The sequence below is a fragment of the Condylura cristata genome, unplaced genomic scaffold (assembly GCF_000260355.1).
Source record: "Condylura cristata isolate star-nosed mole 26May11 unplaced genomic scaffold, ConCri1.0 scaffold00017, whole genome shotgun sequence".
Taxonomy (NCBI): domain Eukaryota; kingdom Metazoa; phylum Chordata; class Mammalia; order Eulipotyphla; family Talpidae; genus Condylura; species Condylura cristata.
In genome coordinates, this window is record NW_004567118.1 from 3,608,800 (window position 1) to 3,626,367 (window position 17,568).

Genomic DNA, 17,568 nt, shown 5'->3' on the forward strand with positions numbered 1-17,568 from the left:
GTGACCCCCGGGTTGGGTTCTGTGAGGCTGTGTCAAGTGGGGTGTAGGAATCAGGTGAAAGTACTTTGGGCGGGGAGTTAACCTGGTCACAGGACGGGGCCCAGCCCAGGATTCCAAAGGGACGCTCAGTGGGCACACTCTGGGGTGTGTGTGTGGGTGACCTCAATTCCTGGAGGGACAGCACACTCTGCGATCTTAGTGGGGGGAGGGGGGGGGCCAGCATATGAAATTGGGGGTTGTCTAGAAGTGCGAGTGAGATGATCAGGATAAGCTGGGGGTGGGGGCGGTTCTAGCTTCTGTATTCTCCCTCTGGGGGCAGAGTCTCCCGAGCTGACCAATGGGGAGAGTGCCTATATTTGCACTCTGGAGACAGCAAGTTCTTCAGGCATCAGATATCCGCCCGCCCTCCCTCCCCCCTCTTCTGCCCGACTTAAAAAGGCCCCAGGGGAGGGCCTGCCACTACCCTGGACAGCAGGTTCCTGCCGCAACTCCTCCTGAGTCCACGTCCTCCCTCCTCCCTCGCCATGACCTCCTTTAGCTACCGCCAGTCCTCGGCCGCCTCATCCTTTGGGGCTCTGGGCGGCGGTGGCCACTCGGGCTTGGGGTTTGGAGGTGTCTTCCGCGCGCCCAGCATCCACGGGGGCTCCGGCGGCCGCGGGGTCTCGGTGTCCTCCGCTCGCATCCTCCGGTCGGCCTCGTCCAGTGGCTACTATGGGGGCGCCCTGGCCAGCCCCGACGGGCTGCTGGCTGGCAACGAGAAGATCACCATGCAGAACCTCAACGACCGCCTGGCCTCCTACCTGGACAAGGTGCGCGCTCTCGAGGAGGCCAACGGCGACCTGGAGGTGAAGATCCACGAATGGTACCAGAAGCAGGGTCCCGGGCAGGCCCGCGACTACAGCCACTACTTGGAGACCATCCAGGACCTGAGAAGCCAGGTGGGCGGCGTCCTGCGGAAAGTGCCGCTGCCCGGGAACCTTGCCCTGCGGGCTTGGGGCTGGGGCTGGGCGGCAGAGCGGTGGCAGGCGGAGTAACCGCCCCGCCCCAGCCTGCCGGGTGGGGGTGGGCTGGGCACTTGGAGGCTGGGGTGGGTCCTTAGTGGGCCGGGCGTGCAGGGCGGGAGCAGGACTTGGTGGAGGGCTGGGAGGAGGGGCCGAGACCTGGAAAAGGGGTCCCAAAGAATGGGGGGAGATGGGACACTGCTTGTGGATGCCCGGAGTCTAAGTGGATTGTTGCACAAAATGCTAGAACTTGGCCTGGGCGGAATCTGGTTCGTTCCGGGCCAGATGCTGGGGCAGATGTCCATGCTGCCCCTAGCTAGGGCACCTCTTCAAGGACAGTGGGGTTGGTGTGTGTGTGTGTGTGTGTGTGTGTCCCTAACGGTTTGCAGAGTGAGGCTTGGTCTCCCAGACGCAGACGCATGATTCAGTATGTGGGATGGTGAAGGCAGGGGGCCATAGAGGGAGACCCTAACAAGGAGGGGCAGCTAGGGATGCCACCTGCCAGCTAGGATGGTGCTTTCATGCTTGACATGGTGACCCGCAGTTTGTATGTGCCCTAACACCATTCCTTCTGTCTCACACACACTATGAGGTAACGTTTCTTGAAACAATTCTTACCTTACTGTGGGTGAGCCCTCCTGGCATTTTAGTTTGTGTTCTGGCTCACTGTAAAATATGCAAATCACGGCCCTCCCTGGTGGCGCAGCGGGTTAAAGCACAGCATTAAGAAGCTTAAAACACTTCTGCATGAGTTCGATCCCCACCTGCCCCGGAGGAGATCCACATGGCGCGGCAGACCTCTCCTGACCCGCCCGCTGCTCCCCTCAGCAGTGTACTTCGTTGATCTGCCTGTTCTGCTCCCCACTCTGTCTCTGGTGAAGCCTCTCACCCTCCGCATCTCTAACCTGTACCCCAGTTCTGTACGAATAAATAAATAAGTCTTTAAAAAATATGCAAATCACCACCCAGTAGGATGACCACGAGTTGTGACCTGCTCTTTGGTAAACCACTGGACCCAGATTGGGGTTCACGCACACGAGGAACCCTGAGCCTCAGTTTCCATTTCTGTAAAATGGGTGTATGCACTGACCTGGTGTGAAAGATGAGATGCCAAGTGCCTGCACATAGTAGGTGCTCAACACATGAAATTCCCTCCCCAGAGGCAGACTCTGCTTTGGGTGGGGCACAGACAAAGGGGTAACCCCAGCTTCTCTGCCCCTGACTGCAGAGGGGTAGAGGCTGCTTCCGTAGGACCATTTTAAACTTCCCTGGGCACAGGCCTCAGACTTGACCCCAAGCTGACTGCCTGCCTTCCCAGCCCGTTCCTACCCCCTTCAGCCTGAGGGGTCCCGCATGCTCTTTGCTCCTGTCGGAATGTGCGTGGGCCATGCCAGCGGGCCCAACTGCTGCCAAACCCCTGCCTTCCAGATTCTTGATGCCACCATCAAGAAGTCCAGGATCGTCCTGCAGATCGACAATGCCCGTCTGGCTGCAGAAGACTTCCGAACCAAGTGAGCACCTCAGCCCTGGGGAGGGGGTGCTAGCAGAGCCTGACGGGGCTCAGTGCCCCCGGGGAGTGGGCTCTGCCTTCATCCACCCTGCGCCCCACATGGGGACATGGGAGCATCTTCAAAAGTGCAGAGCAGACGTCACCTGATGCCAACCATCTCTGACAGGTTTGAGATGGAGCTGGCCATGCGCATGAGCGTGGAGGCCGACATCAACGGCCTGCGCCGGGTGCTGGACGAGCTGACCCTGGCCAGGGCCGACCTGGAGCTGCAGATCGAGAACCTCAAGGAAGAGCTGGCCTACATGAAGAAGAGCCACGAGGAGGTGGGCTTTAAGCTGGACCTTCATCTAGCCCACCCTAGTTTCTCCGAGCTTACGGTGCTGTTTTGTCCTGTTTCCTTTGCGTGAGCACACTCGCTGGACCCTCGGCGTGGCCCTGGGTGTGCAGCACAGCTCCCGGGGTCCTGGCAGGGGGGACTGGATGCCCAATCGACTCCCGGGGGCTGGGGAGGGAACTGGCTCAGGCCCAGCAGACCCTGGGCCCTAACATGCCCATCTCTGCTGTGTCTGTCCAGGAGATGAGCGCCCTGAGGGGCCAGGTGGGGGGCCACGTCAGCGTGGAGATGGATGCTGCTCCGGGCATCGACTTGGGGAAGATCCTGAGCGATATGAGAAGCCAGTATGAGGCCTTGGCGGAGAAGAACCGGAAGGATGCAGAAACCCAGTTCATGGCACAGGTGCGGGGCGGGGGGTGGATGTGGAGGGAGCAGGCACCCTGGGGGGTGCTGAGCACTGAGGGTGGGGTGCGTCTAGGCTAGAGCAACCTCAGCTTATTCCCTCCACTTCCTCTCATTCAGACTGAGGAGCTGACTCGGGTAGTCGCAGACAACACAGAGGCGCTGAAAAACAGCCAGAAGGAGGCCAGTGACCTGCGGCATACCCTGCAGAGCCTGGAGATCGAGCAGCAGTCCCAGCTCAGCATGGTGAGCGCCTGTGCCCCGGGATGCCCCTGGGCTGCCTGGCGGGTGGCTGCGCCCCGACCTCTCTGCTGAGTTCCTGTTCTCCCTCTGCCCTCAGAAAGCCGCCCAGCAAGCCACACTGGAAGAAACAGAGGCCCGCTACAAAACCCGGCTAGCGGAGATGCAGATGACAGTCAACTCCATGGAGGCCCAGCTGAGCAGCCTGCGGGCGGACATGGGGCGCCAGAACCAGGAGTACCAGGTGCTCATGGACATCAAGTCCCGGCTGGAGCAGGAGATCGCCACCTACCGCAGCCTGCTGGAGGGCCAGGACGCCCTGTACAACAACCTGCCCACCTCCAAGGCCCTCTGAGTCCCCTCCCCCGGAGGGTATCCCCTGGGAGGGGCACAGCAGGGACGCCCCCTCCCCTTCTACCTTGGCTCTCCCCCTGAATTGCCAGTAAAGCTCTGGCCCAAGGAGGAGGGGCTGCGTTTGTTATTTCAGCTCAGGGACATGGGCCGCCTCTGCCCTCTTCAGCTTTGATGTGGACAGGGCAGGGGAGGGGGTTATTCCTGGACGTTGACTGGTATGGTGATCCTGTTTGCAGTGGTCTTCATTTTTCTAACCTGTTTCTTAAAACAAACTTGTGAAATAAGCACAGCTCCCATTCTACAGAGGGATAAACGGAGGCTCAGAGAGGTCAAGTGGTTTGCGTTACATGCATGAACACAGAGCAGAGGTGGGATTTAAAGCTGGGTTTTGCTTCCAGATTTAGTATTCCTCCCACTGTACTCCCCCAAGGGCAAGCTAATGCTTACTGAGGCGACCCTGAAAGGTAGTACGCGCTGCCTCTCAGAGCAGGAAATAGGCTCAGAGAGGTTAGGTGACCTGTTTAAGGTCACACAGCGACTACAAAGCAGAAGCAGCACCAGAATCTAAGTTTCCTGATTCATACAGGCTGCACTATTGATTCACTATTCGATTCAGGTCCTAGGTCCCTTCCAGGCTTGCTCTATGTGAACAATCAGGACTGAGCTCCCCGGGCGGTTCCGAGGGGCACACTTCTTCACCTGACTGGAAGAGAAAGTGGGGTTTGGGGTCAGAGCCTTAGTAATGGGGCAGGCATCCTTGGAGCAGGACGGCAGAAAGTGTGCTTGCCGGCGTGTATCTGCCCTCGTGTGCACGCACTGACACATTCATCCATTCCTGGGCAGCCCCGCTAAGCCCCTTCCGCCCACCACCCCATACCTGGGCCCGGAGCCTGGAATGGGACCCAGCTGTGACCCAGACCTCCCACACCGACCCCTTGTGTTCTCAACACAAGTCCCAGCTTCCTGGTGCAAATCTGCCCTGGGGTGGGTATGTTGCTGCCTGTGGTTTCAGGCTCAGCTGCCAAGAGCTGAGGCCAGTGAAAGGTAAGGAAGAAGGGCCGCTTGCCTTGGCCGAGAGGCTCAGCCGGAGGGCCTGTCAGGGCGCATGGGTCTGTGTGTGACAGGAGGCTGGCCCCCGAGGCAGGAGAGTGCCCATGAGGGAGGGAGCACCTATGGGGGGGGGGATAGGTGTAGACCACTCACTTCCTGTTCACCAAGAAAGTCTCATGGGGAGCTGATGCTGATGCCTGCGAAGTCTTCTCCCCCTTGCTAATCCTAAAGAAGGTTTTCTTTGTGCCACTTTCCGGTGGGCCTTGCTCCAAATCACAGCCCCGGGACCCCAGACCCAGCTCTCCTCTCCTGGCTGCAGCTCTGAGCCGGGACTCCCTCTGCCACCCCTCCAGCAGTTCTGCTCTGGCCTCCCGCTCCCACAGTCCTCCCCGACCCCCCCCCCTTTTATCTTCGGAAAAGCCTTGGCCGCCACCCCCAGGCTGTGCAGAGGTATTGTCCCCTGTTAAAGCTGCTGCTATCAGGGTAGACTCTCCCCCTGCCCTAGAAGCCCCTGGAATGTGAGCGGTGGGGGGTGGCTGGCGCACAGGTGTGGCAGGTGATGGTCAGGTGTGCGAGTCTGGATCAAGCCTGCCTTTGTGTGAGTGGAGCTAGGGAGGCAAGAACAGGAACATTATCCTGCTTCAGTCTGAGATGAAACGAGGGTTACTGTGGGGAGCCCCCGGGGCAGCGGAGAGGGACAGGGGGGGTAGGGGGTAGGGCCCTGGGGACTGGATTTTTCTGTCCGTCTCTCCAATTTGCAAAGCATTCCCTGTCCACCATCTGGCTCCATCCGCCGAGTCAGGCTGGACAGGCGTTATGCCCATTTTCACAACTGGCAGGTTAAGGCTCAGGGAGAGGAAGCAAGATTTCCAACGTGTGATGAAGGAGCAACTTAAAAGCCCCTGTCAGGAGCTCTGTTGCTGACATGCCCCGGGAGCTGGGGAGGGGCAGGTGGACTCTAGCTGTCCTGGAGACCCCTTGATCCCTGCTCTTCCTAATGGTCACTGCAGCGCCCTGGGACTGGGTCCATGTCAATGATCCCACTTCAATTTTTCCCTTTTAGTCCATTATATAAAATCGACCCTCTTCACCATTTTTAACTTTTTAGTTCAGTGGCACTGAACAATTCACAGCACGGTGCAGCCACCACCCCCGCCCAGCTCCCGAGTCTCATCTGTAACAACACTCTGTACCCGTGAAACGGCTCCCACTCGCCCCCACCCCAGCCCCTGGCCACCACCTTGACCAATTTTAGCTGAACGTGGCTCAGAGTTTGAGTCACGGCAGAGGTGGAGTCCAGCCCCGGCCTCGCCCCTGGGCTGCTGGCCTCCTCCCAAGGCGGGAAGGCTGCTGCAGCCACAAAGGACAGAAACTGGCTTGGCCTTGGGGCCGGCTGTGGGGAGCGGGCTGGGGGTGGGGCTGGGGGTGCCGTTGGACTGGGGCCAAACAGAGCCTGATCCGGGCTCCCCCAGCCACGCCCACCTGGTGCTGAGGCTGGCCCTGGACCCTGCCCAGTCACAGAGCTTAACAGCGCTGTTTGGCCTGAAACTGCAGAACTGTGGCTGGGACGCTGCCACCCCAGCACGGGCCTGGGGGCAGAGGGGTGCCGGCTCGAGCGGCCGCTGGAGAGGAGTCAGGATGGAGAAGGGGGCTGGCTGGGGTCCAGTCCTCCCTCACCCCAGGGTGATGGCATGTAATTGTTCGCGTGTTAATTGCTGGGGCCGTAATGTCTGCAGACGCTTTAATGAGCTGTGGCTGATCTGACTTTGATTATTTTTCTTTCGGAGGAAAAGACAATATTCTCCCACCCATGAGACAATACCACACTGTCTGGGCCAGCACTCGGGCAGGCGGGCGGTGGGGGAGGAGCAGCCCCTTCCCAGACACCCAGCCTGCTGGGCCCTTCAACTCAGGTGTAGGAATCTGGGGCCTGGGGGCGGTGGGGGGGAGCACACTTTCCTTTTCCCTGTTTGAGAGGGCTTAGAATCTGGGGATGCCCCTTACTAGCTGCGCCCTTTTGTCCAAATTGCTTCCCTTCTGGGAGCCCTAATTTTGTTCCTTCTGGAGCAGGCACAGGGATTATCCTCTGTGTCGTGAGGATTAGAGCGGCAACAGGCACAAACGTGCTTTGTAAACTGTGAAGTGTGCAGGAACAGGATCGCTGTTATTAGGGTGGTGACGGCCTGCGCTGCCCAGTCGGCCTGGCTATGGGAGGGCATGGGAGAGGGATGCTGTACACAGGCAAATACCTAGTCAAGGTTCTGGCTAGCCCCCCCCTCCGTTATCAGGCTTCTCAGAGGTTGGGGATCCACAAGGATGCAGGATGGGGACTCTCGGGCCTCAGGGCTTCGGGGGGGAGCCGAATGCCATTGCCATGAAGACACTGAGAGTTCAAGGGAGCAGGTCCAGGGTTTAAACGCCCCGGGCAGAGGCAGGGTTTGAGCCCAGGCGGGGCTGGATGGGGGGGTGCCCCCCTGCACTCTCTCCACAGGAGTCCTCCTGATGCCAGCTCAGTGTCGCTCATCTGCTCCACCACGGGTCTCTGCGGCCTGGAGCCAGGGTCAGAGGGCCAGGCCACATTTGCCAGTGGCACTGCCCACAGGCGCCCCCTGAGCCGGCGGCAGAGGAAAGGGCTCCTGGTGCTGGCCTCCTGCCTCTGGCTCCAGCACCTTCCCTGGGAACTGCTGCCTGGGCCTCAGGTCTTCGCAGGTCCCCTCGTGCCCTCCCCCCCAGATGCTCAGCACGCAGACCTCCCCAACCTCTCAGCGCCTGACAGGGCACACGGGGGTTAATCCGGCCCGCTGTGCAGCGACATGCCTCTCCCCAGGGAGGCAGGGGCTTCCTGGAACATGCCCCTTCTTATCTGCAGAGGTTTGCCCCAACGTGTCCCAGGAGCAAGAGAGGCCCAGCCACATGTGCGGCTGGCAGCTGGCGGGGATCGGCCCGTCCCTTGTCAATCTGGAGCCTGCTGGCTCCAGCGAGTGCCAGGGCGTGGGGCCGGACACCCTGGAGGGGCTGTGCGTGAGGTTGTGGAGGGGAAGAGCCCGCGTGCAGTGGCAAACGCTGCCTCCTCTGGTCACCCATGGAGACTTGACTCCAAATCCTGCTCTGGTCCTTGGCTGCCCTCAGCTGCCCCTGCTCACCGATGCCCGGGGGGGGGGGGCTGCTGTTCTCCCGGTGCGCCTCAGGCTCACGTGCTGGGGCTGTGAGCAGGCCAACAGGGAGCCGCCCCCCAGACTGAGAGCTGGAGCGGGCGGCCCTGGGGCGAGGGTCCCGGGCTGGGCTCGCAGAAGCCAGGGCGGTGGTCTGGAAGCTGCGGGGGATGCGGCTCTGCTCTCTGCTCGCAACTCTCTGTGTTCTCTTGGAGCGCAGAGATGAACCCGAAATCCAAGTGTTAAAACCATGGCCAGGGGCAAAACACCATGCATTCTGAATCATGGCTTTTGTTGCAATTAAAAAAAGTGAAAAGGAAACTCCGCACAGCCCCTTGGAGGAGGTGTGCCAGCAGATGTGCTTGTCAGGAACGCAGAAGGAGTTGGCTTCCCTTGGGGGAGGAGGCGGTCTCACAACACCTTCCAGGGGGTATATAAGGCGCCCGGGCGGGGGCGACAGGCACAGTGCTCGGGTTTCTGTCCAGCGCGCCGGCCTCCGCCAGAGCCTCCTGCTTGCTGAGAACCCGCCTGCCATGAGCACCACATTCCTGCAGACTTCTTCCTCCACCCTCGGGGGCAGCTCGAGCCGGGGATGCTCCCTCCTGGGAGGGGGAGGTTGCTTTGGCGGGGGCAGCCTTTATGGGGGCGGAGGGAACCGCAGTGTTTCGACGTCTTCTGCTAGATTTGTGTCCTCGGGGTCTTCGGGGGGCTATGGGGGCGGCATGAGCTGCGGCTTTGGTGGAGGGGCTGGTAGTGGTTTTGGGGGTGGCTATGGAGGCGGCCTGGGAGGTGGCTTTGGAGGCGGCCTGGGAGGTGGCTTTGGAGGTGGCCTGGGAGGAGGTTTCGGTGGTGGCCTGGGAGGAGGTTTCGGTGGTGGCATGGGTGCTGGCCTCGGGGGTGGTGATGGCGGCCTCCTGTCGGGCAACGAGAAGGTGACCATGCAGAACCTCAACGACCGCCTGGCCTCCTACCTGGACAAGGTGCGCGCCCTGGAGGAGGCCAACACCGAGCTGGAGGTGAAGATCCGCGACTGGTACCAGAAGCAGAGCCCGTCCAGCCCGGAGCGCGACTACAGCCACTACTACAAGACCATCGAGGAGCTCCGGGACAAGGTGAGCCAGGGCGTCAGGCGGGAAGCAGGTGGCCGGGTCCTGCGAGCGTGTCTCGGCGTCGGCCCCGCTGCTCCGGGAAGCCTTTCCCGCCCAGGTGGCGACTGTCGGTGTGTAACCTTGCTAGACCTGGGGTACAGGTGTGGTGTCGGCTCACCGTGGCTGTGTGGGGTGACCCTGGAGTGAGCACCCTTGGGTTAGATGGGGGCAATCAGACACACCGCAGGGCTCCCCAGAAGTGTCCCGGAGCGCCGCTCCGGGAGCCCGGAATGCGAGGGCCCCTGCTTCACCTTTTGAGGAAGTCCTTAGTGCCAGACGCACTGTTGGCATTCAGGAGACCTGGAGCCGTTGTGGGATCTGCCACCCACTCTCTCAGCTTCACTCACTGGGCCAACAGGTCTGGGTGTAAACTGCCCTCCTCTGGCTGGAGGGTCCTGTGACCCGCGGCGAGCCACTGGCTGTGCACAGAGGCGGGGGCTCAGGGGGCTGTTGCCAGCGCCCACTCAATTGCCTGCCAGGCGATTCCCATACGCGGTTTCCGGCAGCCCTGGTTCCTTGGTCCTTCTTGCCCAGAGGGCATGGTGGGTAAAGCAAGGAGCTGGCACATGCGGTGAGGCTGGACTCTGGCCTCGGGACCCTCAGACCTCACCGCTGGTGGCAGAGGGGAGATGGTCAGGGCAGGGCCCGACTCTGGCTCAGCGCGGAGAGCAGCAGGGAAGGCAGGAGGGGCCTCTGGACACACCCGGTCTCCTGCAGATCCTGGCGGCCACCATTGACAACTCTCGGGTCATCCTGGAGATCGACAACGCCAGGCTGGCTGCGGACGACTTCAGGCTCAAGTATGCTCCGCCCCTTCTCCTCCCTTCCACGCTTCCCCTTTCCGTGGGCTTTCTCTGCCTCCCCTAGTCAAGCAGTGTGGACCCCTCGGCGTCCCTCACCTTAGGCCCCTGCTCCCCTCCAGGTATGAGAACGAGCTGGCCCTGCGCCAGAGCGTGGAGGCCGACACCAACGGCCTGCGCCGGGTGCTGGATGAGCTGACCCTGGCCAGGGCCGACCTGGAGATGCAGATCGAGAGCCTGAACGAGGAGCTGGCCTACCTGAAGAAGAACCACGAGGAGGTGAGGTGGCCGGGGCCTGGGGGAGGTGGGGGAGGCAGAGCGGGGCCCCTGACCTTTCTTATAATTGGTCAAAGTGTTTAGCGGTCAGAAACACATCCTCCCCACCCCTGCTGCCTCACAGACTCCAAAACGGGCCCCTGGAGCGGGTGGGCCCTGTCCTCTGCTGACCGAAACCCCTCCTCTATGACCCATAACCGGGTCCAGTGCCACTGTGAACCACTGTCCTGCCTCGGTTTGGCCTAGAGAGGAAGAGACCAGCCAGAGTGGGTGGCCCCTGGGGTCAAGCCTCCTGCAGGAGGCAGAGATCAGGTCGGGTCTGGGGGAGGGGAGGCACACACTGCGCTCTTGCCCTCTGCCTCTCAACGGTCCACCCCCCTGCAGGAGATGAAGGAGTTCAGCAGCCAGGTGGCGGGCCAGGTCAACGTGGAGATGGACGCCGCTCCGGGCGTGGACCTGACCCGCGTGCTGTCGGAGATGAGGGAGCAGTACGAGGCCATGGCGGAGAAGAACCGGCGGGATGCTGAGGCCTGGTTCTTCAGCAAGGTGGGCCTGACCGCCTGCCGTCCCCCAAGCCTCTCTCCCAGGAGACCCACGGACTCACCTGTCACGTGCATGACTTACAGACGGAGGAGCTGAACAAGGAGGTGGCCTCCAACACAGAGATGATCCAGACCAGCAAGTCGGAAGTCACCGAGCTGAGACGCACGATGCAGGGGCTGGAGATTGAGCTGCAGTCCCAGCTCAGCATGGTATGACTGCCCGCTGCGGCCACGCCCTCCACCCTGCGTAAGCCTGGGGATTTCCAAGTCGCCTCCCGGGTCCCCTGCACTCCGCTCGGCTCCTCTCCCGCCCCCTCCATTTCCTTTCTACTGAGCTAGTGCTGTCCACTCGTCGCCCCACCAGAAAGCCGGCCTGGAGAGCTCGCTGGCGGAGACCGAGTGTCGCTACGCCACGCAGCTGCAGCAGATCCAGGGGCTGATCGGCAGCATCGAGGCCCAGCTGGGCGAGCTGCGCAGCGAGATGGAGTGTCAGAACCAGGAGTACAAGATGCTGCTGGACATCAAGACCAGGCTGGAGCAGGAGATCGCCACCTACCGCAGCCTGCTGGAGGGCCAGGACTCCAGGTGGGCCAGGGTGCAGGACGAGGCCGTGGTGCCTGGGCCGAGACACCCTAAGGCGACAGCATTGGCACAGTGAGGAGAGCGCCGAGCGCGGGGTCTGGCCCTTGGCAGGTCCTGTCACCTTTCTGGACCTGTGTGTCTTCTCTAAATGGTAGCCGTGGGCTGAATGCTGGTGCCATTCCCTGCACGAAGCACCTGGAGTGTTATTGTAGATCGGAAGCTGTCTACTTGAGGGCAGGCATGGGCAGGTGTGGGTGGGCCCTCACGTCGCCCAAGGGTCTAGAGAAGTCAGGTCGGGGTGGTGGTGATGAGGGGGCGCTGGGGGCGATTGCGGAGCTGCCTGGGGGCAGCGGAGGGAGATCCAAGCTTGTGCTTACATCTGTTCTCCTGTCTCTTGCAGGATGGCTGGCATTGGCGCCCGAGAAGGTGAGAAGGCTTAACTTGTCCCACGTGGGGTGGGAAGCCACCTTCCCCTAAGAACAGGGAGCAAGGAGGAAGAGGCCCAGCACCCCAGATGGGTGGCATCACAGCCGTCCATGGACACTTCTCCCCCAGGGGGTCATCTGTCAGCATCAGGAGGAGCCTTCCAGGCTGAGCAGGCTTGCCCAGGGCACAGCTCCCAGGCCCCCCCCTCATGCGCGTCTGAGCAAGGCCACTCCCTGTTCACGTGCGGCCTGAACAGCCTGGCATTATTTCTCGCTCTGGGCATTGCTGCCACCACCCGCCCCTTCGAGGAGTGATTCAACCCCGGGGCCCTTGGCAGCTTGAACGATTGCCCGATAGCCATCAAAGGGGCGCTGTCCAGTTCTCCTGGGGTTCAGCCAAGGTGCTGTCCACCTTGGGAGGGAGGGAGAACAGGGTGGCCCCCCTAAAGCTTGCTCCTTCTTTCTGCAGCCTCCCTGGGAGGTGGCGGTGGCAAAGTCCGCATCAACGTGGAGGAGTCAGTGGATGGGAAGGTGGTTTCTTCCCGCAAGAGAGAGGTCTGAGCGCCCAGCAGGCAGCTCCCTCCACCCCTCGCCAGGGTGGCGAGGCCTGGCCGGAGGGCTGGAACGCAAGCTGCAATCCCTGCCTTCAGCGGGTGCAGCGCAAGGGGCCCCTCAGCTAGTTGGTGCTTTGCATGGTCTCCCTAACTCCTCCAGCTCTCCCTCCCTCTTCCCTTCTCCCCGCCAGCCCTCCTACCTGCCTCCCGGGTTTTCCCTCCTGCCCCTACCCCAACTCGCCTCCTTCTCCCCGCCAGGTCTCCCTATCTCTGAGCAGGGAGGGGCAAGAAGCAGTTGTGTTGTGTGATAAGCTCACTTGTGCCGTTGTATCGATGCAATAAAGAATGGCTTTACTTTGGCAAATAGCTCTTGGCAGTATGTCCAGTTTTTCAAGCCGGCGGCCTCTCAGGAGGCCCAGAGCCCACAGGCTGGCATTTCCTCCGACTGCTTTCTCTTGGGAACTGTCATAACTCATTCCTTGGGGTACCTGTGCTTCTGGGTCAAACCCAGGCTGCGGGGGTATCCTGCCCTCTGGCCCAGCCCATGGAGCGGTCATGGAGCAGGAGATGGGGTGTCCCCGGCGCAGCTTGGTGCACTTGGCCCCGAACTTGACACGTTGACTAATGGATTGCCGAGCGTCTGGCTGTGTGCACTGCCCCCCACTGTCTGCAGGCACTGCCTGGGCACCCCCCCCCCCCCCCCCCCCCCGTGGGGCTCACTTAACACTCAAGCTGCGGGTGGTCAGGCTCTGATCAGCTCGGCTCTGATCGCTTAGAGATGAGGAAGTCACGGATGAGACTTTCCCAGCGGTTCATGGGCGGAAGCTAAGCAGCAGGGTGGCGGGCTGCCCCCACTTACACGCTCCACATCAGGGGGTTTTGTGCCAGGACCCCAGGCCCACCCTTCACAGCTCGCTGCCACACCCTTCTTGCTTCTGGTCCTCCTCCCACGTGGCCCTGGGTGCGCCCCTCCTTTCCAGCCCTGTACCCCTCACGTCCTCACATCCAGCGTGGCCGAACCAGCTTCTATTTCTGCCTCCCCCACTGTGCCCTGGCCGGTGCCCCTTCCCCTTCTCTACCCGCCCCCACCGCCACCATTTTCCTCCCATAAAATAATTTCAGAGCCCAGAGGGAAAGACCACAGTGCCAAGAAGCCCTCCTGACTCCCCCAAACTGACGCCCAAAGCAGCACCCTGTAGCTCCCTGTCCCTTGGGCTCATTGAATCAACCCCGGCTGGCTGTTGCCTGGGGTCCAGGGCTGGTTCCTGTGGGTGTCAGACCCCCAACAGGGGACAGGAAGGAGGAAGTGGAGCACTCTGGGTGCCCCAGCTGGGCTGGCTCAGGTCCTGGGGTGGGGTTGGGGTGGGGGGGCAGGAGAACCGGTTTCTTAGCCCTGATGCCGAGAGCAGGCTGGAGGTGCCTCTGTTCTAGCTTAAAGCCATGAGCGGGAGGCCGAGCCCCCGGCGAGGGTCCCAGGGGCTGCGCTGCCGGGACCTCCCTGCCCTGTGGCCCCCCGGAGGAGAGAGGGTAGCGCCTGATCTTTCTGGGGGGAGATGTATCTAGGTGTCCCCTGAGAGCCCACATGGAGGCCAGATTTCTCCAGCAGGAAGGAAGCAGGATTTACCCAGTGTGTAACAGCCCGGGCCCTGGGCAGGCCCCTCAGCGGGCGGTGCCTTGTTTACTCTGCCTGCAGCTCTGCAAGGGCGGGGCAGCCTTCAGCTATGTGTGCGGAAGAGGAAACTGAGGCCAGAGAAGTTCAGTACCTCGAGTGAGGTCACCAGCTGGGACATGGTGAAACTGGGGCCCGTCTCTCCGATTCCAGACCCTTGACATCATAGGGGTGCAGGGGACTGGTGGCACCTTTCAGAAGAGGGTGTGCTAATGTGAATTTCGTAACCGCTGCGGGCAGCCTGTTAAGAGTCAGCCGGTCTTATTGGTTAGAATTACCTTCCTCCCGTTTGACCCCGTCTCCACTACTGCTGTCTGAGCCCAGACATAAGTCTATGTGCCTGACATCCTGGGGGCGTCCTGATCCCCTCCTGAGACATGCAGGTACTCAGCCTTGTGGGGCCACACCCTGAGTGGGGGCGAGGGGCGCTTCTAGCCCCTGCTCTCCTGCACCCCCAGGGGCTGTCAGAGAGGACCTTGGCACTTGCCAGTCCTGTCGCCTGCCTGGCCCCGGAGGGAGGGACCCGGGCGAGCTCAGCCCGGCCGAGCCCTTAAATAGTCTTGGGCAGAGATGCCGCCGCCTCCTACCTGCCCTCCGGCTGAGGTCACGCGTGGCGTCCAGCCAAGTGGGAGGCGGGCACCGCCTTCTCCCCACGAGAGGGGCAGCTTGGGACCAGAGACCAGGGCGTTGGCTAGTCTTGCTTTGGCTGGGCTGTCCATGGCAGGCGCTCTGGTGACCATCTCCCCGGGGACTCTGGCTGGCGCGTGTCCTTTGTGGTCTCGTTTCCCTGTCTTCAGCTGAGGAGCCTGGCAAACCATGTGGCGTCCGATGGCCTGAGTCCTGGCATTGCGGAGGGCACCTAGACTGTCACGTCCAGGACAGCAGGGCCGCGCCACTCTACACGCTGCTGAGGCAGCGTGCTACATACGTGTCGAACTTGCTTGTCCCTTCCTTGTGCCGCCCTAGACACAGCATCGGACCATCTTGACATACATGGCGGTCGCCTGTCCCTTCACGTCAGCTGGCAGCATAGGGGAAAGGAGCCAGGGGGCTTCTCCCAGGCCGCGGGGTGGCCCCACTGCATCGGCTCCTGCTTGTCTTGCCACTCCTTCCCCGCTGAGCCAGCAGGCGAAGGGCCCCTGAATCAGCTTCCCAGACATTGGCAGGGAACGTCCCTCCCCCCTGCAGAGGCCCTGGCCCCAGAGGATGGAAAAGTGAGTGGGGGAACGAGCTGGACAGCCAGTGACTGAGCCCTGTCTGCTTGGTGGGCCTCGTCTGGCTGCAGGCGCCCAGGAGGGTGGCAGAGCCACGTGCTGACACAGGATGAGGCCGGAGGAATTCTTGACGGGTCCCCCGAGACCCGCGAGGCGGGACCTGCCTGCTGCGGGGGGAGGCGAGCTGGCCGTCCACCTGCCTGCGCTCTGTGCGCCTGGGCTTCTCCACACGCACTCACCTGATTCTGGTTTTTCAGTTTCGGCCTCTGTGGCCCTGAGAGGTTGGGCGACTTTCCCGAGGTCACACAGCTTGTCCATGGCAGACGTAGGCTTGACATGAAGGTCCATCTGATTCAAAGGCTGTGCTGACCCTGCCGTGTGTCTGGGAAGCCTGGTGGCCTAAGAGGGACTTCAGGCAGTGGGTGCTGCAGGGGCAGGCCTGGGGTGGTCTGAAGGAGGCTCCTGACTGCTGTGCGGGTCCCTCAGAGGGAAGGGGCTGCCTGGGGCCTGGTCTGCTCTCTGGGAGGGTCGGCCTTTCAGGAGAGGCCCCTGCCCTCAAGGGGACCCTCTGGAGGGGCGTCAGCCCTTCTGGGAAACTGGTCCCTTGTGGTGCAGGGAGAAAGGGAAGAAGGGAGAAGCCTGGTTCAAGATCCAGTCAGGGACCCTGGATTAGGCGCTGGGGGACAGGATAGAAGCCCCAGTTCTGCAGATGGACACTCTGGTGACTGTGGATGAATCTTTGGGAAGCAGAGACACCCGCAGACACTGCTGACAGTTAGCTAGGCCTGTGCTGCGTCAGCGCTGGGCCCGGAAGCCCGTGCTTCTCCCTTTCCCACTGCCTGGCCTTGGCTCGCTAGGACTCTGGGCCACCATGCGGGAGAGGTTCCCTTCAGTGATGTCTGACTCTGACCTTCTGTGCTGACGAGTGTCTTGGCGCCCCTGAGTGCTGGACTTCATGAGCAGACAGGCTGGCTCACTCAGGCCTGGCCTCACAGGGCCAGCTGCTGGCGGGGCCTTGGGCAATGAGCCCCGAGGACAGAGGACGGCGGACGCCCTTCAGGCGTCTGCCGGAAAGGATGTCACAGGCAGAGGCTCGGGGTGCAGACGGGAGCTTGAGGTTTGATCTGGGCTTTCACACAATCAAGCTGGGGCAAAGCACTGATCCTCTTTGGGCCTCAGTTTCCTTATCTGGACAAAGGGTTTAGGAAAATAATAGGGGCGTTTCCACGCGATGCTCACTGCCTGGGACATGCCTGGGTCACACGGAGGGCTGGGTCGAGGCTGCCAGGCCCCAGGCGGTGTGAAGGCCGGGCCTCGTGGTGACCGTGGGCAGGAGACCTGGCCTCCTGCAGGAAATGGGGCAATAAAACCCTTCTCACACTGCTGTGCCGATGGTGATGTGCCAGGCAGGGCCTCGTGGCGGGGGGTTGGGGGGAGATTGCGGGCACCAAGTTTCCCTGAAAATGGGGAGAAAACATATTTTTGCTAGAAAACAAAGAAGGGAGCGGAAGACAGCAGCAGTGCCTGGCCACACCCTGCTCTGCCCCAGGAGGATGTGCTGGGCCGGGCAATGGGCCCCCCAGTGTGTCTGCGCCTGGTCGACCCCATGCGGTGGTCCCAGGGCGCTCCGTGGGGCAGGGAAGGCACCCCTGGGCCGGCTGAGGCTCCTGCCCCTGCTCAGGCAGAGGCCAGGGAGGGTCCCGACCCGGCCAGGGAGGCACTCACGCCACCCCGTGTTGTGTTTGTTGTGTTTGCACTACCAGGGCTTAGAGGATCTGCCGCATTGTTCCTCTAGGGGCGTTCCCAACCTGCTCATCAGCCCCGGAGGCTTGTCACTCCAGGCCTGCAGGTTCCATTAATCACCTCTTGTCAGTTCTGATCCTCCACCAAGAGAAAGAGCTCCTGCTTTGGGCTGAATCACGCTTTTTCAGAGTAAGCCAGAGAGCTGAGCCATCAGTTTGGGGTAGGAGGGCCGGGCAGGCCTGGGGTCGGCCTGCACCCCTGGCCTCGCCGTGGCCTCTGAGCAAGGCATCACGCCCAGGCTCTCCCCCGGTGCTGACATCTCGACGAGATGGGCCTGCTATCTTCCCCAGGGTAACCAAGGGCACAGAAGTCTCACTCACACCCTCTGCTCTGGCCTTGCCGAGTCAGCACAGGGGTTTCCATGGCCCCTCAGACCTGCACCACCTCATCTGGGCCCCTGCCCTCATTCCCCAGCCCTCCTGGCAGCTGAGGGCCAGAAGGCTGTTCTGAGAGTCTGTTCACAGCAACCCTGAGCCCCGAGGGGAGCGGGAGCTTGAGCCCACGGCCAGGGC

At 61.8% G+C, this 17,568-nt stretch overlaps 2 protein-coding genes across 2 annotated transcripts; both read left to right on the top strand.

Moving 5' to 3' along the window:
• Positions 1-524: 524 nt before the first annotated feature.
• Positions 525-3,936, top strand: KRT19 (keratin 19, type I). The gene is made up of 6 exons (XM_004684193.2): positions 525-938; positions 2,430-2,512; positions 2,678-2,834; positions 3,086-3,247; positions 3,368-3,493; positions 3,588-3,936. The coding sequence occupies exons 1-6, from the start codon at positions 525-527 to the stop codon at positions 3,840-3,842; spliced, it is 1,197 nt and encodes a 398-aa protein (XP_004684250.1). The 3' UTR covers positions 3,843-3,936.
• A 4,640-nt stretch (positions 3,937-8,576) lies between these two features.
• KRT15 (keratin 15, type I) lies at positions 8,577-12,736 on the top strand. Its single transcript, XM_004684194.2, has 8 exons — positions 8,577-9,155; positions 9,909-9,991; positions 10,114-10,270; positions 10,652-10,813; positions 10,894-11,019; positions 11,174-11,394; positions 11,792-11,817; positions 12,286-12,736. Exons 1-8 carry the CDS (start codon positions 8,577-8,579, stop codon positions 12,375-12,377), a joined length of 1,446 nt encoding a protein of 481 aa, XP_004684251.1. The 3' UTR covers positions 12,378-12,736.
• The last annotated feature ends 4,832 nt before the right edge of the window (positions 12,737-17,568 follow it).